This window comes from Zalophus californianus, chromosome 5 (genome assembly GCF_009762305.2).
Source record: "Zalophus californianus isolate mZalCal1 chromosome 5, mZalCal1.pri.v2, whole genome shotgun sequence".
NCBI classification, from domain to species: domain Eukaryota; kingdom Metazoa; phylum Chordata; class Mammalia; order Carnivora; family Otariidae; genus Zalophus; species Zalophus californianus.
In genome coordinates, this window is record NC_045599.1 from 95946306 (window position 1) to 95969225 (window position 22920).

General features: G+C 46.2%; 1 protein-coding gene across 1 annotated transcript in view; it reads left to right on the forward strand.

The window, feature by feature from the left end:
• Window positions 1-22920, forward strand: part of SLIT3 (slit guidance ligand 3) — a 594180-nt gene that overhangs the window by 399817 nt on the left and 171443 nt on the right. Inside the window, exon 5 of the mRNA XM_027606988.2 lies at window positions 3509-3580. Coding sequence (XP_027462789.1) covers window positions 3509-3580 — 72 coding nt within the window. The remainder of the gene's footprint in view (window positions 1-3508; window positions 3581-22920) is intronic.

Consider the following 22920-nt stretch of genomic DNA (forward strand, 5'->3'; position numbering starts at 1 on the left):
GGGAGAGCCCCAAGAAGCATTTCAAAGCTCCACTGGAACTAGACAACCTTTCAATCCATTTATCAAAGTGTCTGCAGTTCCCATTTCAAGGTAGATGAAGCAATAATAAATTTGTGAAGAAAGTTAATCTGTGTCCAAAGCATTTTAGTAAATTAAAAAGGGGGGGGTGCTGGCTGGAAGGGGGATATATTGGTTCTTGCCAACTCCTATTTGACTTACTGTCTCCTTAATAAGTCCTCTTTGGTCTTGTGTTTTTGGATGGAATAATCCGTCAGTTAATCATTTTCCGGAAGCAGGAAAATGCACTTTAGCTAATGCAGTTCTCCTTTCTTTCAGAGTCCTAATTATTTAAAAAGGCATCCCAATCCGTAGCCCTACTTCCCAACCAAGAAAGCGTTTCCCAGCAGCCATCTTCCTTTACGTCCCCCAGAAAATCTCAGCATGCCCCTTGTCCTCTCCAGTGCTCCAGCCTTGTCCTTTCCCTGGTTCCTTCTGAGCATTTTCCCTCGGGAGGGGCAAGGCACTAAAACCCCAACAAGCAACTGGCCGAAACTAGGCTCTTGGGCACTACGGCTAGATTTTGTTATTTTTATTTAAATGTCAGCTGAAAATGGTGGCTCTTGTCTCTCTCAAGGGTAGTGCTTAGCACTAGCTCCATGCTCTGGCATCACGCTGAGATAAACACGCTATTAGGAGCCTTCACAAAGGCCTCGAGATAATTGTGAAGGGACAGTTACCGAAAATGAAGCACCCAGCCCTGAACCCTCCTCCACGCCCCATCAGTAACACCATTAAAGCTGTCAGTTTGTCAGCCCACTGGAGGTATTTATGAAATCAATATACAATCCTGCAGATGGATGGCAGTGGTATTGTTAGCTGGAGAACAGAGTCTCAATGGAAAATAAAATTAATAAAATTTACAAGCGGATTGTCATGGGGAACAGATAAATTCCCTACAATCCACTGTTTTGCTCAGTTGCGGCAGAAGCAAAGCCATGGCAGGGAGGCGGAAAGAAAGCTGTGCTTTAAACTGGGTCCCTTCAACTAGGAGCAAGACTGGGTCTACTTCCAGCAACAAAATAGTGACCAGAAACCCAAGTGGCTGCCCCGTGCCATTGCGGGGTTTTTCCCGTGTGATTGCTTCTGTGAGACGTTTCCCAGCAGCTGGGCCGGATTTTTCTGCTAAAATGCTACTCTCCTCTCATCCCACCATATTACAAGCCAGAACTGTCATACGATGGTTATTTCTTCAGTATGTTTGAGGTACCTTAAACTCCAAGGGTTAACACACTACTAGAGGACGTGCCCCTTCTCCTGGCTCCCAGGCATGGTTATAGCTGACTCGTCCAAACCTCTCTCCTGTTTGCTCCCTTGCCCCTGATTCTGATCACCAGCCGTTGGCCAGAAGTGTGACCTGACCTGTTTCCCAGAGTGGCCAAAGATAGCAGCCAAGCCTGGGAAGGTAGTGGGTAGGGGCTTGCTGTCCTGGAGATCAGCCTTTGCTTAGCAGAAAAGACTAGGCCCATTGTGGTGGCTGGAGCCTTGGGTACAGCCCAGATGCCTGGTGGAAATTGCATTAGTCAGATGACAGGACCTGCTCCCTCTTCTCCTGCAGTCTGATGGAGAGCAGAGGAGTGACCTTGGTGACCCTGCCTGACTTCTACTGTCACCGTGGGCTTTGTTCAGTGCCCCGACTCCAGGCTGGAGCCCTGCTCATTGAATCAGGCCCAGCCGGGGGAGCCTGCTACGGGGCTCCTTGTGCATCTAAATTTATTTACACCCGTTGCAGACAGAGGAAACTGGATTTGAGATGGGGAACACCATGTTATTCAGCCCCAGAAGCCACCGGTCATCGTGTCTACACCCTACCCCAACTCCGAGCCTTGCCTTGGGGCTTAACCGTGGCCCCAGACAATCCCCAAGGGTCTAAAGTTCCAACCAGCTGCTCGGAGTGTGGCTAACTCATCTCCGCAGGTGAGAACAGGAAAGGGACGCCTCTCTTCTGCTTTCTGTTTTTCCTCCTGCTCCTTCACACAAGGTTAATTTAGACAGCCTAAGTTTTCGTGGAGGATGATTGTCTGACCTCTCTTCGCAAATATATTTGGAGTCCTCTTTAGCCTTTGATTAGGTTCCTGTGGAAAATCAGTGTGGGAGAGTATCCATTAGTACAGTCTGCCTCTGGGACAACTTGGCAGTTAAGGACGTTTACCCCATGACCCAGCATGTTCTCCTTATAGGACTTTATACCAAGGAAGCAGCTCAACAATTTAAATGCGTAGGGAGGAAACCTCATCCTGGTGTTTCCTTAAATGACAAATACCCCACAGTGCAGGATCCTATAGCCCTGTATACAATTGGATGATATACAGTGATTAAAACTATTGCCATACATGTACTGTTAATGACATGAACAGATGTTCTCAATATAATAAGTGGAAAAAAAGGGTTTATGAGTGACTATATACTATGAGATCATATTGGTGAAATTTATACATATTGTTCCTAATTTGTAACAGTGGTTATGGTCTGGGTAGGTAATTTTTTACCTTAATATCTAATGGTTTTTGTGTTATTTTCACAATAATTGAGATATATATCTATCTATAGATGTATATACATACAATTGATTGTGTGTGTGTAGACACACGCAGGTGTGATTGATTACTCACTGAGATTCCAAGCAAGCTTGAGGTATGAATGTAAACAAGTGCATGTGTTTGGTTTGAGTGGGGGGATGGGAAGGAAACAAACAAACAAACAAAACGCATGGGTCTTAGGAAAGGAAACTGAGGCTTTGGGGATTGTTAAAGAGGACCTGGCACAAGACCTGGGTTTGAGCCGGCTTCAGCACCTGACACTTTGTCCCTTACCTTTCTTCCTCAAAACAACACGTTAGCACTGCTTAATGCTAGATGAGGTGCCAGTGGGACCCCCATTTTGGGCGGGTTTGTAGAGATGCAATTTGAAGTTATCATGCCTGTCACTGAGCCCGATCCAGGAGGCCCCCGGGGGTGTCTGGGGCTCTGGAATAAACGGAGATGGGCACCCCCCATCAGAAAATCAGGATGGCTAGGCTCCCTTCCAATCCCAGATGACAAAGGCGCAAGTCCCTGAGAGTGGGAGACTGAGTGCTGTTGACCCTGCAGTGGGGGAGGGACGGCAAGCGGGGAGGGGGGCAAGGGGTCTCTCTGGGAGATGGCAAAACAGAGAATTGGGTGCGGTGTGCACAACAAATAACCCAGCGTCTTGGCTCGTGGCCTGGAGGTGCGAGACCACCCACAGAGCCCGCCCTGGAGGCGAGCTGCTCCCGCCTGGTAACCATTCCAGCAAAGGCCATCACTGGAGGAACAATGTAAAGGCTTGTAGCAGCCTGGGGCCTGAGACTGAAGAGTCCCTCCAACACTCCTGACCGCAGACGCAGCCTGCGAGGGGTTTTGTTGTCATAATGAGATGCAGATAAAGCCGGGCCTTGGTCCTTAATGCGTGTGCCTCTTCTCTTCCTGTTTAGAGATCTGAGCGAAAACCAGGTCCTGGGGATCCCGAGGAAGGCGTTCCGTGGCATCGCCAACGTGAAGAACTTGTAAGTGTCGTTGTTGTTGTCGTTTCTTCTTTTTGGCTTCTCTGCAGATGTGGCTTTCTGGCCAGAACAGGGGTGAGAGATGGGCCCAGAAGGTGGTATCGCCATGCTGTTTGCTGCCTCGGTGCAGGCGCCTTTGAGACAGAGTGAGGGGTGTGCCTGAGTGGTTTGCAGGGAGCACACGTCGGAAGCCATGACAGCTCCATGGAGTCCTGTTGCTGTCTGGTGTTTTGGCCCCAAGTGGGAGCATTTAGAGTCCCAGACCTGGGCCACAGCCTGGCCCCACAGTAGCTCTGTGGCCTGGGGCTTGACTCAGCTACTCGTCCAGGGTCGTTATTTTCTATAAAACGGGCATGATGGACTGGTGGGGTGTTGACGGAAATGAGGACGCGTGCCTCGTACGTAGTAAGTGTTCAATAAATGGGAGCCTTGATGATGGGGGTGATGATCATGATGGCGAAGGCGTCACTGTTATTAATAGGATCTTGTGAGAGGGCCTGGCCACTGGTCATTCCAGAATTGCAGAGGGACGTAGCCACATCCACCCACTGCTTGGTTTTGGAGGTGTGTTTAGTTTTATTTTGAAGTAATTATTGATACACAGGAAGTTTCAAAAATAGTAGGTACATCCATGTGCCCTAGTTTCCTCCCAGTGGTAACAAGTTACATAATTAGTACAGTATCAAAACTGCCATGGGTGCAATCCACGGATGTTATTCTTCAGATTTCAGATAATTACACACCCTCATTTGTGTGTGTGTGTGTGTGCCTGCCCGTGTGGTTCTGTGTAATTTTATCCCATGCAGATTCCTCTGCCCATTGATATGATCAATGCAGAAGTAGTCCATCACTATGTTTCTTAACTTGCCAAATAACCTTTGTCGTTGTTAACCTGGCCTCCACTATTTGCTGTTTAGCAGTGACTCCTGGGCCCTTACTTTCACAAGGACTGTGCCTTCTGAATTCTCTCCCCTGCCACTGTGTCCATGTATTCAGAGCGTGTGTTGGGAGAAGGGCACAGAAGAGAGTCTGGTTTGCCTGGGCAGGCATTTCTGTCCACTGGCCTCCTCCACAGGCTCACGCTCAACCTGAGAAGTCTTGAAGGAGGTTTCTTTAAAATTACTTTAGCTATTGGTTTTCCTTATAAGGACTGTCCTGGGAAGCTGATGATGGCTTCCAGATACAGGCTGTCTGCTTCCCCTGGTGCTGAGAACTTAGCGGGAAGCTTTTGCTGTTTAACATGCAAAGCACACAAGAGGGCAGAGGCATCTTGAGCGAAGGGAGCCTAGGGCAGAGAGGACTTTGCAAGGGGATCCCACACAGGAAGCTGCCCACTGCTTCGTCTGGGTGTGTTAGCTCAGAAGCAGGAGAGGGCAGGCTGAAGCAGACAAAGCCATGGAGAATGTGACTCAAGATTGTGCGTATAAGCCAAAACTAAGAGGCTGTGTTAATTAGCATCCCAGAAAGGCAAGGCAAGGGGGGGACTTAAGAGATCCTCTAAAACCCCCACACCGGTCAATAGTGAGAAAATTGAGGACCAGAGAAGGGCAGTGACTAACTCAAGGTCAACCAGTTTCTTAATCTGGCTGATCCCCAGATCAACATTTTACATATATAAAGTGGTTTATCTGTCCTATCTCATGGCTCTAATTTTAAATGGGCCAGTTAACAACAACAACAAAACACTGCTGTGATGTATAAGCAGGGCTGTGTAATTACCAACTGCAGTTTTGGTTCTCAAGAAAGTGATTAAATCTCACAGTGGTCCACAGTAGTTGCTGAATTGGGGTGGGGGTTGTTTTCCTGTAATACCTCTAACTTCACAAAGGCCTCCGGAGCTCAAAGATTCAAGATTCTGCAAGCACAGACTCCTGAGTCACTCAGGAATAACTGTCAGGCCTTCCTCCTCCAGGTCTTGCAAATAGGTGTGACTCAAAGGCCTGAACTCAGGGAGGATCTTCTCTTTTGTTTTTCATACCCAGTGTCAGCATGTGGTCCTGGGGCGAGAGGAGAGGGAAGTAAACCCTCTGCTCAAAGGACGAATTAGCCAACAGAACTTAAGGGGGGGTTGATTACTTTACACTTTGAATCAGTTCCTTCAGCATGCGTTTGTTGGGCAGAACCTATGAGGCCCAGAGGTATTATTCGCATTCTCTGCTGGCTTACAGTAAAACTAGGGACAAGAAACACATGCGTACAGGAGAATGTTTAGTGATTTAACAATCCACGTGAAGGGGTGCCTGGGTGGCTCAGTCGTTAAGCATCTGCCTTCGGCTCGGGTCATGATCCCAGGGTCGTGGGATTGAGCCCCGAGTCGGGCTCCCTGCTCCGCCGGAAGCCTGCTTCTCCCTCTCCCTCTCCCTCTCCCCCTGCTTGTGTTCCCTCTCTCACTGTGTCTCTCTCTGTCAAATAAATAAATAAAATCTTTAAAAACAAAAAACAATCCACATGAAAATTGGCAAATGAGTGGCCATGCTTTAAAAGGCTATCAGAGTTCAGAGAAGAAAAATGGCTTCAGGGAGCATAGCCTAAAAGGTTAGAAACACGGCTTTGGCCACCTGATGGATCTAGGTCTGATTTTCAGCTGTTGTGCACACGGAGTCTGTGACCTTAGGCACCTTACTGGACACTTCTGAGCCTAGATTTCCTCCACTGTAAGATGAGGATAAGAATTGTACTTAACCGGCGAACCTGGGTGGCTCAGTCATTAAGTGCCTGCCTTCGGCTCAGGTCATGATCCCAGGGTTCTGGGATCGAGCCCCACATCGGCTGGCTCCCTGCTCTGCGGGAAGTCTGCTTCTCCCCCTCCCACTGCTCCTGCTTGTGTTCCCTCTCTCGCTGTGTCTCTGTCAAATAAATAAAATCTTAAAAAAAAAAAAATGTACTTAACCTCCTAGGCTTTTTGTGAAGGTTGATAAAATAATGAGTATGGATAACTTAGTACTATGCTTGGTACAGGGAAGGTATTTAGAAAGTTCTAGCTACTGTTACTGCTGTATTCCTTTGTTGTTGCTATAACTGTAAAGACTTTACCTGGGGCCTGAATGGTGATTGGAATTCCCAAAGTAAATGAGGCAACTAGTGTGTGCAAATATAGAGGCAAACATGTATAAGGTGTGTTTCAAGGGACACAGGCAGAGCCATCTCATGGGGGTGGGGGATTATGAGGCAGAACAACAGGTGATAACATTAGGAAGAGAGGTGGAGGCCAGGTGGCGGTGAGCCTTGCCTGCAAGGTGTATGGACTTTAGAGGTAGGTATTGAGAATGTAGATGGCTTGCAACATGGGAAAAATCACGATGAAATCATTTATTGTGGAAGAGGAGCCTAGGGCAGGAGGAGGAGGAAAAAGGAAAGGCAGGGGACAGGAGATGAGGCTGAGTCCAGTGTAAAGGGTCAGGGCTCACACTTGGGAAAGAGAGCAATCAGAAGTGAAGGAGAATCCAAAGATACCACTAGGGGCCAAGTCAACAGAAATTGGCAATCAATGAGGTATTAGTGGCCAGCAGGTGGGGGGCGGTGGGGCTAGAAAATGATGAGTTTCCAAGCTCAGATGATACAAGGAATGATGGCAAATTTCCATAGTCTTTCATCCTTGCAGCCATCAAAATGGCTTTGAACCTACTAAATGCCAGCTCTGGGGGAAGCCATAGAAAGTAAGATCTGTAGATCTGTGAGTTTTGCCTTCTTAGAGCTTCCACTCCACAAAGACTGAAAGGTCAGGAGGAAAAGAGCCAGACTTGATGATCATAAGTTGGGTGTGAAGTGATGTAAAGTCTTCCACAGGCATCATGGATGGAGCATCTTCTGTGTGTTTGGAAAGTGCTGAGCCTGACATCCCATCCTCTTGTTACTGCTGGGTAAATGACTTTGGTCTCTGGGCCACGGCTGTGTCTAGGAGCCTCGGCTTCCATGGTTTAAATAAGAGGAAGGTAGAGGAAATAATCTTACAGACTTCAGAGAAAATACCATGCGGATAACTGGAGAAATAGGAGCTGACTGAGGGCAAGTTCAAGGAGGGGAAGCATCTGCGTCGAGGTGATAATTGAAGTTATACATTTAAATATGTGTCAGTACATGTAAAATAGAAGATGCTTTGCAGAAATTAAGTTTGTTTAAAACCTGTTAAGGAAACATCCCTCCTACCAGACCTCAATTACCTGCATGCAGATTGTCTCTCTTGTTACAAATTTTAAATCTCGGGAATGTACATCCCACTCATCAGTTTGTTCGAGAACCACCTCCCATTCCCCCTCACCCCAGCCTTCTCTACCACCTTGTGTGAGTTCAGAGAATATAACACTGTTTTATTTCTTAGATAAAATAGGAGTAGAAGATAAATTATTGGAGTACCAGGCTATGAAATGACAACAGTTGGGCCTCTCCACAATACCATATATTTCATTAGGAGGAGACGGTCAAGGACTATTTTTTTTTTATAATTTTGTAGTTTTGACGTGGATTTTTCTTTGCTTGTCCTGACATTCCCCTTCAAGAAAGAAGAGACTATGATACACCCATTTTCCAGATGATAAAGTTAAGTTTCGATCAGTGTGTTTAATTTGGTAAAAGTCAGCAGACACAGGCCTAGGCCTCCCCACATACCTATCCTTAGTAACACACCCAACCACGTTTTAGACACTTCTGTGTACCCAGATTCCTCTCCACTCAGCCATGCTAGCAACAGGAAGAAAGGAGAAGTAACTAAGAAGGCGGTAGCTGTGAGCTGGACAAACTGATCCGGAGAAAGAACGCGCAGAGAGACTGACCGCTAGAGAAAGCAACATTCAGCACCGCAGCATCAACTGCCTGCTGTATGCAAACGGCACACCAGGTACTGGACCAGAGGCTAGCGGGGAGGAGAGAGGGAGGGAATCAGGAAGGCACAGAGATAGGGAAAAAGAAGTGAATTGGGAAAAAACAGAGATGACAAGCCACAATCCACCAAAGCATAAGAAGAAAAAGACAAAATCCAGTATGGATTTTTTTTTTTAAGTCCCCTTGCCCTATCTTTCTCAGCACTTGTGTTTTCCTCTGTTTTTCAGTTTCTGTTTGCGAGGACTCTGTAGGACATGCATTCCAGAAGGGAAAATCAATAACCCCTGTCTCTGCCAGCTAGCGGAATTTGGAATTGACGGTTTCAAAACAAAGCTGGGCAGGCGGCCTTTGTGTTCTCTAGTTACTCTGTGTTGCCGCACTGCCCGAGTCTGCCCTCCCGCTTCCTGAGATTAATGAGGGCTGTCTCCGCCCGCTCCGTGAGCAGCCAGCAATCTTATGTGAGGGTGAGGGAGGTGTGCGGAGGGACACGAAGCACCCATTCGTTGGGAGCATCCGTGTCTGCTAATCTTGGCAGCCATTCATTCTGTCATTGTGCCTGGAACAGAGTTCACGCTCCTGGTCATGCCCTGCAAGACTCTATATGGCTGGGCCCTCCCTCACCCACATCGTGCTTCCCATGCTCCATCTCATCTGTCGAAACACCCCAAGCTTCTTCCTGCCTGTGGGACTTTGCACTCACCACTCCCTTTGCATGGGATGCTAAGCCCTCACACTTCGGCATGGTCAACTCCTTCAGATCCGTTCTCAGCTCCAACCTCACCTCCTCAGGGTGGCCTTCCCTGACCCATCCAAAGCAGCTTCCCCAGGCCCCACTGTCCCTCCTCTCTATCCCACTACCCAGTTATATCTCTTCAGAGCACTTATTGCCCTCTGAAATTATCTTGTTCATTTATTTGTCACCCTGTCTCCATCTGTCACACAGAATGGACATGGGTACTCAGGGCCCCTGCCTGCCTCTGTCACTGTGGAATCCCCAGTACCCAGATGGTTCATGGCAGAGAGTATAGGCCAACTAAAAATGCATCAAATGAATGTTTGTTCATCCATTCCTTGAGTATTTGCAGTTGACCTGTTATGTATAGGAAATCATGTACGATCATTAAAATGTTGAATATGAAAAACATATTATAGAAATAACAAGATACCATCCTTGTACTCAGAGACCTCAGTCTAATGAGAGGACAGACTAGTAAATGAGCAGGTACAGGCCATGTACCAAGACTCGGTTGGAGGTAAGGACCAAGGGGCAGGAAAGACCCCAGACATGCCTGGTTCTGGCTTCACTCAAGAAGTGACATGAGGGTCTTGAAGGATGAGTAGGAGTTCGTCTAGGGGAAGGGCTTTCCAGGCAGAAGGAATAGCATGTGAAAAATCACCCACCCATGCAAAGGCACAGAGGTATGTGAAAGAGTCGATGCTTGGAAGAGTTGATGGTTGGAACACAGCAAGCAAGAGAGGCGCTGAAGACAGATGAGCTTGGTGAGGCGGGGAGTTGGGGCCGGCGGGGAGGGAGGACTTTGAATGTCACCTCGAGATCCACTGAAGGGCTTTAATAGGGGCGTGGTGTGATCAGATGTTCATTTAAGAAAGGCCATGCCAGTGACAGTGGGGAGGATGGCTGGCCGAGGGGAGACTCAAGTCCAGGTGGCCGATGGGGGTACTTGTGCAGTTGTTGAGAGATGACAGGGCCCCAAAGGGGCAGGCTCAATGGACCTAAAGAGGCAGCGGCAAACTGCAGACACCTGTGGGGGTGGACTGGGCGGGTGAACCGAGCGCCCGTCACCAGGGCCTCGCAGGCCAGAGGCAGAGTCAGCTTTCAACACCAGGCATCTCTGCCGACTCGGACCCAAGAGTGGTGCCTGCCTCTCATGAGGAAAGCCGAGCTGCCTCTTGGAAGGGGGTTCGGGAAATCTCCCAGGAGGCAAGCAGATGCTACTCGATCACCTGCCCGAGGGGCGGCAGAGTTTCCAGTCTTTCGTCCCTCTGCATTTGTGGCTCTGGCTATGTCAGGTTCAGAAGTGCTGCTGCAGGAAGTCGGACTGGACCCCCGCCTGCTAAGTGCTACCCAAGTAAGCGATCCTGAAAGAGGGATCGTGTCAACCCGCCTCCCTGCCTGCCTTTTCCTCCTCCCCTCCCTCCCTTCCTCCCTTCTTTCTGCTGTCTTTCCATTCTTCCTTCCATACATTGTGATTGAGCCCCTACCCTTACCAGACCCCAAGCCGGTCCTGGAAAGAGGTGAGTAAGACATAGTCCCTGTTCTTGAGAAATTTCATCTGCAGAGGGAGGCAAACAGATTCACACAGAGCATATATAATATGATAAATATATCCCTAGAGCGTCTTCTTTATCTGCCCCATGGCCAACAATGCAAGTGCTCCATAAACAGCAGTTGATTTATTAAAGTAAATCCACTGAAATGAGAAAAATAGTAGAAGACACCAGTGAATTAGACCCCATTAGTCTGGAAAAGATATGTTACTGTGTTATCCAAAGGCGAGGAGGTGGTAGTGGTAAGTGCCCCATCCCAGACGTTGTGCCTAGAATTGCAGCCGTGTAAGTGACAAATGGAATCCCTTCCTGGCCAGATCACGGAGTTTTGTAGTCTGTGTTAGGGGTCCTCTATTGGGCTTTGGATATTTCTTATGTTCACTCTAAGTTATAACCATCTGCTCAGTTGTCTTTCTCCTCCAAGGGCCTGAAGCTGTGTAGATGGAGAGGTCGAGTCTGTCTTGTTCACTGTCTGCTTGTTTGCAAGAGTGGGTCTATGCCTGGCACATATGATAGGTGCTCAAACAACGAAAATTAATAAGTGGATGACTTTCAGAACAAAAAGACTCCAGCGCTTAGAGAATCACTAAAACCCTGAATGAAAGAGCACGATTACATCTGGGAACAAAGAAAAATTAAAGGAAAGCCACAAGAACCAACCCAGAGAATCCCTCATGTTTTTTCAGGATAATGGAGACCACTATTCTGAGTCCAGCACCGAAATTTACTATTTGGGATATTTTTATTTGTGGACAAAATGCTTTTTTAACTCATCACAGATATTTGACCCCTGTGAGCATTAAATCCACAGAAAATGAGGGGTTTAAACAAGCATGTAAAATAGAATTCCATCTTTCCTGCACCCTGGCAAGAAGGCACAGTGATTCTGGGCTCCTCAGAGTTGGGCTTAGTGGTCTTGAGAAATTCACCACTGGGCTGAGCTTTTTGCCTGGAGATTTTTAGCTCTGAAAAGAAATGAGGGGCACCTGGGTGACTCAGTAGGTTAAGTGTATGCCTTCGCCTCGGGTCATGATCCCAGGGTCCCGGGATCAAGTCCCACATTGGGTTCCCTGCTCAGTGGAGAGTCTGCTTCTCCCCCTGCTTGTGCTCTCTCTCTCTCTTTCTCTCTCTCTCTGTCAAATAAAATCTTTAAAATTTCCTCCTCCTTCAGAGGAGGAAAGATGAGTGTTACAGTGGGGATTACACTTTGAGACTCTAGTAACTATTGATCTTCTGATTCTTTGTCTCATTGGAGACAACGTAGTATAGTTTTGAAGAGTGTAAATGTAAAGTATGAGTTTTGGAGTCAGACTTGATTTTTTTTTTTTTTTTTTAATTCCAGCTTTGCGATTATGACCTGTGTGGCTTAGGGCAAGTTACTTAACCTTTCTGATCCTCAGTCCCCTAATCTATAAAATGGGGAAAATGCTAGTGAGGAGTTAAACAGGAAAGTATGTGCCTTACATGTGTGAATAATAATGCTTTATGGTTTGCCCAAAGCCTTCATAGGTATTATCTTTTTTAAAAATTTTTATTTATTTGAGAGAGAGCGCGCGCATGGGCGCCTAGGTGGCTCAGTCGTTAAGCGTCTGCCTTCGGCTCAGGTCATGATCCCAGGGTCCTGGGATCGAGTCCCACATCAGGCTCCCTGCTCAGCAGGAAGCCTGCTTCTCCCTCTCCCACTCCCCCTGCTTGTGTTCCTGCTCTCGCTGTCTCTCTCTGTCCAATAAATAAATAAAATCTTAAAAAAAAAAAAAAAAGAGAGCGCGCACGCACACGAATGGGGGGAGGGGCAGAGGGAGAAGCAGACCCCCCACTGAGCAGGGAGCCCAATGGGGAACTCAATCCCAGGACCCTGGGACCATGACCTGAGCCAAAGGCAGATGCTTAACCAACTGAGCCACCCAGGCGCCCCATAGGTATTATCTCGTTTAATTACCACAACAGCCCTGCCAGATCATTAGGGAAAAGTTTATTAGCCTCTAGATATGGATGAGGAAGTTGAAGCTCAAAGAAATACAGGAACTCTCCCAAAGCAACAGAGCTGGTCAGTGGCAAGGCTGAGGCAGGATCCCAGGATGTGTCAGTGCTTTTCTGAGTGGCTAGCTAGGGAGAGCTCTGAGATTTGGTGAGCATGAATGATGTCTTGTAGGAAGCAGCAGGTACAGATCAGTGGGGAATGTTGGGAAAGCATTTCTGGCACCCAGCGCCAGCCAAGTCCCTAGGCAAGAATAAGCTGTGATGGTCACCATGTGGGAAAGAATTTCTGAGAAGACGAGCAGGAGTGACTTAAAGTGTGAGTTCTTTTTTTAATTAATAGACTTCATTTTTTCAAGAGCAGTTTTAGGTTTACAGAAGAATTAAGCAGAAGGTACATAGTCCCATATACCCTCTGCCCACACACATAGTTTCTCCCATTAAATCTTGCACTACTGTGGTGCGTTTGTTACAATTGCTAAGCCAATACTAACACATTTAACTAAGATCTCTAGTTTCTGGTAGGGTTTGCTCCTGCTGTTGTACGTTCTGTGGGTTGTGGCAAATGCATAATGACACGTATCCACCTTTGTAGTAACACGCAGAATAGTTTCACTGCCCTAAAAATTCCCCGTGCTCCCCCATTCATCCCTCCCTCCATTCTCCTAAGCCCTGAAGTGTGAGCTTTTAGATGGAGAGGGAAATCCCTTCGTGTTTCACAGACCTTCACAATAGCTTATTTACTGTAATTAATTAATAAATATTCCATTGTTCAGGGGCGCCTGGGTGGCACAGTCGTTAAGCGTCTGCCTCTGGCTCAGGTCATGATCCCGAGGTCCTGGGATCGAGCCCCGCATCGGGCTCCCTGCTCAGCGGGAAGCCTGCTTCTCCCTCTCCCACTCTCTGCTTGTGTTCCCTCTCTCGCTGTGTCTCCCTCTCTCTCCGTCAAATAAATAGATAAAATCTTAAAAAAAAAAAATTCCATTGTTCAGACTCGAACAACCCACGTCGTCTTTTTGCTTCGAGAGAGGGTGAGTGACACCCTGCAAGTTGAAGTGCCATAGAGCACAGCAGAAGGAAAGCCAGGAGCAGTCCCAACTTTCTCAGCCATAGCCTGAGGTGTGAGCATTAGAATTTCTTCCTGACACCACTCCTTCAGAGAAGACCTGTAATTCAAAGCACCTGCCCAGGCCTGGTGTTGTGTACAGACTCTGCATAAACTCTGAGGGTGTTTAAATAATGGTTGCAATCTCAGGTTCCCAGGTCAGCCTGCATGGAGTCACATGAACCCTGGCTCTTACCACCTATGTAATCTGCAGCAAAATAGGTCACGTTCCTGGCCTCAGTTTCCCCATATGGTAAGTGGAAATACTACCCTCGTAATGGTGTTGTTATGAAGATGAATAATAATTATTGCTCCTTTATCTCATCCCTGAGAATCTATTTGAATCAGACTATCACATCTCATGGACTATCATCCCTTCCAAGACAAAATACATGCCCAGAGAAAAAGGTTATATTTACAGTGTTCCGCTTCAGACTCTTAAAATTACTTAACTTCATCACACCTTGTCTTCTTTCTTCCAGTGGGGCTGTCGTGTTCTGGTTTATGGACTGTAATAGGAAAGGTACAAAACATCTCAGAGAAAAAGAAGTGTATCTTCCCCACCCTGATCCGTCTCCCTGTCCCCATCAAGACACCGAAAGTACCAAAAGAGCCCAGGAGTTGTGGGCTCCGTCACAGCTCTCCTATTAACTGCTGCCTACCTGTGATGGGCTGAATAATGGCCCCCCAGGGACAGTCACAGTCTAAGCCCCGGACTATATTACAATGTACCCTACATGGATGGCAAACGGGACTTTGCAGATGTGATTAAATGAAGGATCCTGAGATGGATAGACTATCCTGAATTATTTAAGTGCACCTAATATAATCAGAAGGGTCTTTATAAGAAAGAGGACAAGTGCTGGAAGCAGAGAGGGAGAAAGACCATGTGATGCAGCAAATGAGGACAGAACTTACCTGGAGAAGGCGAGGAAACAAATTCTCCCCTAGAGCCTCCAGAAGGAACATGGCCCTGCTTGCACTTTGATGTGAGCTCAAGTGAAACTGATCTAGAACTTCTGACCTCCAAATGCTGAGAAACTATATTCATATTTTAAGCCTCTAAGTCTGTGATAATTTGTTATGACAGCAATAGGAAACCAATACCAATACTGCCCTCCGGCTGCCACTTAACCTCTTGGTGTGTGCTTCCTCTCTGTTCAAATAAGGAATTGACACGTTGTGATCAGTGGATTTCAGTGTGTATTCTGAGAAGCTCTAGTGCTTCAAGAGCCTACAACTAAAAAGTTACTTTTAATGATGATAAAGTTTTAAGTTCTCTCTTTTAGACATTGATGTTCAACATGAGATTTTGAATAACCTAGAGTCCTATTTTAAAAAAACTGGACTACACAATCTTTCAGGTAGGTTCAAACTGTAAAGGGTGATGATTCTTTGAGAACGTCATCCATCAGGGAGGAGCTAGCTTGTGTCATTGAGAGAAAACTCGGCAGCAGAATCAAAGAGCCAGGATCTGGTAGGGGACCAGCAGAGAAGAAGATCAGAGTAACACCTTATATATTGGTTACCCGGGTTGAGGGTCTGGGCTGGGCTTACCTTCAGAGAGAAGGGAAAGACAAAGAGAAAGTTGGATGTTGACTGGGAGACATTTTCTGGAATGGGGCTGAAGACATCCAAAATCTTTGGGACGTCCTTGGGACTGGTTACAGATTTCTGCAGCATGTCTGAGTTCAACCAGCTTTCCTGCACAGTTTCCCTTCCTGGTTGCCTCACCAGATCGACTGGTTTGCGTCTCAGGGAAATGGCTGCTTCAGGAAAGAGAGGGTTCTTTAAGGACTTTGGGGAGGGAAGACTTGGTCAGCCACAGCACTCAAGAAATATTTGCCAGATGAATAAATAAGTCCTCCATGCCGGGGCTGAGATGGTGGTTTCCAGCACCTGAGATGTCAGCCCCAACACTGCTCATGATGCGTATGGGTGTGTTATAGGACCTTGTGTTTCGGAGTGTCTTGTAATAGCACTGACAAATCCGTATGCACAGTGAGTGCAGCACTTCTGTGCCGGCCACGTGCTCAACTCTCTAAATGGACAGTGTGTCACAATGTGTCCATTTAGAACGACAGACAGCCCTTATTTGCCATTGTTAACACTCTCCTTTAAAGCTCTCTCTGTAACCAGGCTCCAGGCACACGTTCCCAAAGCTAAATTACTTCTAAATGCCAATGATCCGTTCTCAGGTACTGTGTCTGCCAGGAAAACCTAGCTGGACAAATAAGTACCCAGTAGATAAGATTTGGTTTACACAGCACATGGCCCAGCAGCAGTTCTGAGATTTTATAACTAATTAGCATTTCATTCGGGAAGTTGCACTTCTTTTTCTGCTCTTAGAAGCAACACCATTTCTTGGGCTCAAGGATGGGGTATGTGTCTCTCTAAAGCCCATAATTTAACCTGAAATGCTCCTGTCTCCTCCCCCACTCCCTCACAGAATAAACAGAGGCTGCTTCAAGAAGAGTAGTAGCTTCAAAACAGACACTCATTCTTCTTAGTAAGTAATAAGTTCTTATAGAGCCCTTAACTAATCTTACTAATTTCTACCTATCCTCTCACTTAATCCCCATGACAACCTTGTGATTGTTATTGCCAGTTTACAGATGATAAAACTGAGACACGGAGGAGTGAATGATAAATCCCAGGGTCATATGCTAATAAGTGGCAGAGCTGGGACTTGAACCCAGAGAGTTTAAATCTAGCACCTGTAACCTCTATGCAATGCTGCCTATACTTAGAAAAGCATTTAATGAAAACCAACACCAATGGACAAAATCCCACCTCCAGACAGGTTTTATTTCTTCTTTGTTGTGGGGTTTCAAAGATCAGTAAATCTTGCCTGAGAAATCTGGATATCCAGCTTTGCTGGAAAACTCAGACATGGTAACACTGGACGCTCAAGCCTGCATAGCAAACAGTAGCCTGAGGCTGAGTTGCAGCTTCTCTCTTAGAAACAGTATGCTCTCCTGTCCCCAGCAGTCCGGCTTCCCTGGTCCTACAGGCTTCTCAAGAACCCTATTGTTGTGGAGAGTCATCTCAAAGGAAGAGTTACCAACGTACTTCTTCCCTAGAGCGGTCCCCAGTCTGCAATGGTCACTTTGCTACTTAGGCACACTGCTTCTCTTCCCTGAGCCGTCGTTACCTTTAAAAAAAATGAAGATGATTATTAGCCTTTAACCAAGCCATAAGTTTTCATGTTAAAGTTAAATGAGATGACAAGTGGAAAGACCTGAAGATAGAGCTTGGCACAGAGTAGATGCTCAATAAATATTAATTTTCTGTACCCCATCCCCCTACATTCTTCCTCCTTCCCCTTCACTGACGCGAGGAGAGAGAACCCCACAGTCGGCCTATTGGCGTGAAGGGTTGGAGGAGAGGGAGGGTTTGGGGACTCGGTTTGGTTGTCTTGGGCATTCTCTCTGTTCCAGCATCTTGAAGACAAGTCCTTCAATAGGGGATTGTAAGCTCACATACCATAAGTGGACAAATGACGATCGGACAGGGCCTGATACTACTGAGGCAGTAATAGGAAGTAGTAGACACTCTGGCTAGCTAGAGAACGATGGTTCCATCTAAACATTGCCGTGAGTCGGCTCCAGCAGGTGTATATAGCCTCACCTTTAACAACTTTTTTTTTTTCACTTTCCTAAAAGAAGCAAGCTATTGAGATTTCTCTGTAAAATCATCTGATTTCGAGATGCTGGCACCTAACGCAAAAGCTCTTTTAAGCACTGAGTATCCTCACTGTGCAGGCTAAATAACACCATCTGTGGGTCAAATTCAGCCACAGGGGTCTGACTTAGATGGTGCCTCCCACTCCCTGGGGAGCACCTGCTGCCGGAGTGGAAGTGAATGGAAGGTTCTGGTGGTTTGTCCCAAAGCCCCACGTGTCAGTAACTTGATCCTTGCTAATCCTCGGCTTGTGAGGCAGGCTGTAGTGCCCTAATTCCTTAAACCAGTTAAAATCCACCAGTTTCCAAAGGCCCTGAAAGAGTGACTCTAAAAGGTGGCAGTCGGGATGGCTGGAGAGGATGACTTTAAGAACAGTACTCCCGTAACCACGTCACGCAGATCACTGCTGGCTGTCCTAAGCAGAGCACTGACCCTGGACTTGAACTTCCCTTCTGACCACATCCTGTAGTGTTTTGAGGCCAAATACCCTGCCAGGAACTGGGTCCCGCTGCCTCAGAGTATGGCCTTGGTCCATCCCTGAAGTGAGTGACTTCGCCATGCTTTTTTCGAAATTACACCCCAGTGGTCATCTTCCCTGAAGCATCCCAAGGCCGCCAACCCCCGAGGGCCTGACACATTCTTTAGCTTGACTCGGGGTTATTTATTTGGCTGGACTGTTTGCTCAGTACAGGCAGATCCATCTCTGTGCCTCCACTGGCCCCAGCACCATCTCGACACCATCACTGATTGCCTGGCCTTTCAGAGCTTGCCAGTGGAGTCCTGTAGTCCCCTTCCGTCCTCTCTCCCTGGCCCCCCCTATAATTTCTCTCCATTGGGTTTTTAAAGTAATAATTGTGAAGTAATGAGTGCATTTCTTCATTATAGCCATGTGTAATGTTTCCAAAATGTGGCTTGATGATGCCCTGCTTCCAGATCTGGACCTTAGTAAGAATGCAAATTTCTGCGCCCTGTTGATGACTAAATGAATCTTGATTTCTGGCCGGGCCCCGGGAATCTGCATGTTAGCCCACTCAGGCTTGATTCTATGACGTTTGACAATGACTTGCCTGCTGGGTAAGGAGTTGGCATTGAAGTGAGAGAAATCTGGGTCCGAGTCCCAACCCTCCTCACTGATCTTGAGCAAGTTGCTAATTTTGCTGAGCTTGCTGTTGTTGTGTTTTTTTTTTCTCATGGAGACTAAAGATAGTACCTAAATCAGAGAATATTTGTAAAGTAGTTAGAACTGATCCCTAGCGAGCGCTTCAAACGTGAGTTCTCATCTCATTGAGTTGTTATAACAACCCCGTGAGGTAGGTGGCATTGTCCCTCTTTTCAAGATGAAGTTTGGACTCAGCAAGATTGGTAGTTTGCAGAGATCACACAGCAGAGCTGAAATTCGAACCTACATCAATCTGACCCAAACTGTTAACTGTTCTTAAAACAAGAGTGGAAAATCAATCCAGACTTGAAATGAGAGCGAGGGGGCCTGGAGGATGAGGGGAAGGGGGATGGGGCCTCGGCTTGTGAGGCAAGAGTCCATCGTCTGTGTTGGGCTTTCCCTGTGTGCCTTTGGGGATGAGAGGCTGTGGTCGTGGCTCACACTGACTCTTTTGTGTCTAATGCTCTGGCCTTTGTGGCTCTTGATTTGTCCAACAACCCCTTGGAATGCTGTCAGTGGAGGAGGTCCCATGTCCCGACAGTGGATCGGAGAACGTGGAAGGGCCTCATCTGGAGCGAAGCCAGAGAATAGAGCCTCCCTTTCAGTTACTTTGAGGCCTTTGTCTCCCCCAAACAGTGTAGAGGGGAAGACCTCTGGTTTTCTTTGGAGGTTTCTGGCCTTTTAAGCTGGGGAATGAGCCTGGTCCCGCTTTAAGTTTATGCCAACTCTGCTACACAGGGGAACCATGACCCTAGCTGGGTGGCGAGAGGGTTGCTTGCCATCTGCCCGAGGCCAGTGTAATCCACATATCTTATAGGGAGAAGGAAAAAGGCATCTAAAAAAAGAGATGTCAAAACTCATCATGCTTCCTCAAACTCTGTTACTCCACGAGTATGAATTTTTTTACCTATGTTGGGGTGGGCGGGCAGGTGAAGCCCACTACTGTTTCTGTTAGGAACAAGAAAACAGTTGGAGATAAGGGATTAAACTATTAAAGAATCTAGCCAATATGTCATTAAGATGTCTTTAAAAATCAGATTACCAAACCATATGTTCTCGTTTATCTTTTAAAACTACAGTGAAAGGTACATTTAAAAGTGTGAATATGGTTGTGTATGTTTACACGGGAAATAAAGTCTGGAGGATATAAACCAAAATGCTAACAGTGGTTAACTATAAAGGGTAGGAATTCAGGTGATTTTAATTTTTTTAAAAATTTTTTATTGTTATGTTAATCACCATACATTACATCATTAGTTTTTGATGTAGTGTTCCATGATTCATTGTTTGTGCATAACACCCAGTGCTCCACGCAGAATGTGCCCTCTTTAATACCCATCACCAGACTAACCCATCCCCCACCCCCCAGGTGATTTTAATTTTTAAATCAGTTTTATTGAAGTATAATTAACCTACAGTAAAATGCATCCATTTTAACTATACAGTTCAATGCATTTTGACAAGGATATTGGCCTGTAACCACCACCCAAAAATGTGCTTTGTATCTGTATACAGTCAGCCCCCACTCCCCTTTACCCATGCCTTGACCCCCAGCAGCCACCAACTGGCTTTCAGGGGCTACCATTTTGCCTGAGGAACTAGTTCATATAAACAGACTCATACAAAGTGTTGTCTTGTGTAACTAGCTTCTCTTACTTAGTATAATATTTTGAAATTCATCTTATGTTGTATCGTCAATGGTAATCTGTTCTTTTTGGTTGCTGAATAGTACTCCGCGGTGTGGATCGACTACACTATGTTTATCCACTCTCCTGTTGATGGGCATTTGGGTTGTTTCCAGGTTGTGGTTATTATGAATAAAACTGCTATGAAGTTTCACTTACATTTTCATTTCTCTTGGGTAAATACTTCAGAATGAGTTTATTTTATTTTATGTTTTATTTTGTGTCTTTCCCGATATTTCTTCAGTGAACATACATTACTTAACAGCAATCAGAACAAATACTAGAGCAGGATATATCCCATATCCCACCGTTTCAGAAAGCTGATGTAAGTTGGGAAAGAAGACTTTACTATATTTTGGCTATGGCTGTCTTGATTCCAGGGTAGTGTGTCCAACTGCTCCCCATGAGATTTGGATGTGATTAGAGAGCTTCTTTTCTTGAGTGCTTGCTAAGAATCCATGGGGCACTGAACTGGCAAGGATGTGGAGCAGTATTTTACACTGACGGAGGGTCACCAGTATAACCCCCTTAACAGGGAATCTGGCAACCGCTATCAAACATGAAAATACGCATACCGCTCAATCCAGCCATGTATCTTTGATGTATCTGTTTTCTACATAAATTTATACAAGTTCCCAAAAGGCATGTATAGGTAAGCTCATTTGTAGCAAAGATGTCTTGGGAGCCACCTAAAATCCCATCGGTAGGCCACTCGTTGTGGGAGTCATGGTATGTCATTCACTGGACTTCTAGAGAGTAGTTAACGAACAATGAGTCTAATCGTTGTCTGTGATACAGAACAGCATCCAGAGCTGATGAATGAGAAAACGAGGTGCAGGAAGGTTGGTACAGTTTTGGTGGGGGTTTCGTTGTTGTTGTTTTTTACCATTTGTGCCTTTAAAATAGTATGCTTGTATTTGTTCTCATATGCTTTTATATATGTGAGGTATTGGTGGACATATTTCTGGGAAACTCTAATAGTTACTGCTGGGGAAGCTAAGTTGCAAAACTGGAGGACTGGGGCAGGAGGGGTATTGCATTTCACTCTAGAGTTTTTGATGCTCCTTGAACTTTTCTTCATAATGTGCATATATTTACATATTAAAAAAATTGTGGGTTAAATCCATCTGATCTCAGCCCAAAGAACGGGAGCTCTCCTGTTTCATTTGATTCCCTGGTATAACATAGATAACAGAGAGTGCTTTTCGGAGCAAGAACTCACAAGACTCTGAGCCAGCCATGCCCCATGCCCACCTGTCTCTGTCACAGTTGACCCTCCGTAACTGGAAACTATGATCATTCCCATTTGCATAAGTACAACTACATTGACCCACAGTTCTGCCTGCCAGTTTTGAATGAGGGGAATTATTTGTATTCCATAGGCATCTCTGATTGTGGCCTTGACCAGCCCTGAGATATCTTTCAACAACGAATCACCAGCAGCCAACCCCATGACCTTTGGAAAATGAATTTGCCTGCCATTGGGCTGGCCCCAGTTCTCTTGCCCAAGTAAAATGTCAATTAGATCACTGGCTGAATATCGCTTTTGTCTACTTAAGCATATTCAGCTCACAAACCCGCAAATGTTTGCTTGATTCTTTCCAAAAAAAGACTCCACACCCAAGTTCAAAGTGTGCTTCTGGCTCTAAGTGGTCACAGAAAGAAACCAGTGCATCGATTCATTGGGAAGATAAAAATATTGAGTCATTATTCAGCTGTCAGGCAAATCAAACTGTGTGGTGTTGTGAACAGACTGCATTTAATTTGGGTTTGTGAAAACTTCTGGCTTCATGGCCTGGGGGGTCTCCTGCACAGCATTTTCCTCCTTCGTCCTTCCCAGCCTATGCTGTTATCTAAACCACACAATGAAAAAGACAAAACCCAATTTAGGTGATCTTTAGGAGTTATAGACAAGAGAGAAATGAATGGGGAAGAGGAGATGGCTGAGCAATGGAGATTCAACCCAGAACCATAGAGTAAGAGGACACCGCCAGGTAAAACCTCAATTAACGATTCACCAGTTTCCAGAGTCTTCTGTGGCTCATGCTTTAAGACATTTCACTGGGGTTGAAACATTTCCTTAAGCAGATTATCCCTGCCCCTATTCCCTTTTATCTGCCTTTTACTGCCCATGCCTTATTTTAAATAGCCCAAGGGATTCCTTTGGTCCCAAATCAGCCTTAGGTATGTTTTCCAGCTACAGGGAAAATATACGTACCACGTAGCCAAGATTCTAAACTTGAACTCTGCCTTAAAAAGGGCCTCATTGTGTTCTCCAAAAAGGCGGCCAGTCTCTACTAGACCATTAAGTGATACTCTCACTGCCAATGACAAGCTGCTGTTTAAACGGGGCTCTTTTCTGCCCAAGGCACAAAAATCCCAAGGGCCCCCCAAGCGAGGGATTTCTGCTTTGAATTTTGAGGGGCTTCCTTATTGCATGTCTCGGAGGTTGAGCGGCTTACATCAAGCCTTTCTGGGTCCTCTTCATATGTCTCAGGCCACTTTAAAGTGAGGACTGGCACACAACTTCCTTTTGGGTCTGTTGTGAAATTGCTTCATAGCATTTGCACCTTCCTAGCAATTAAGATGGCCCATGTGCAGTTTGGGGAACCTGCCGTCAACCAGT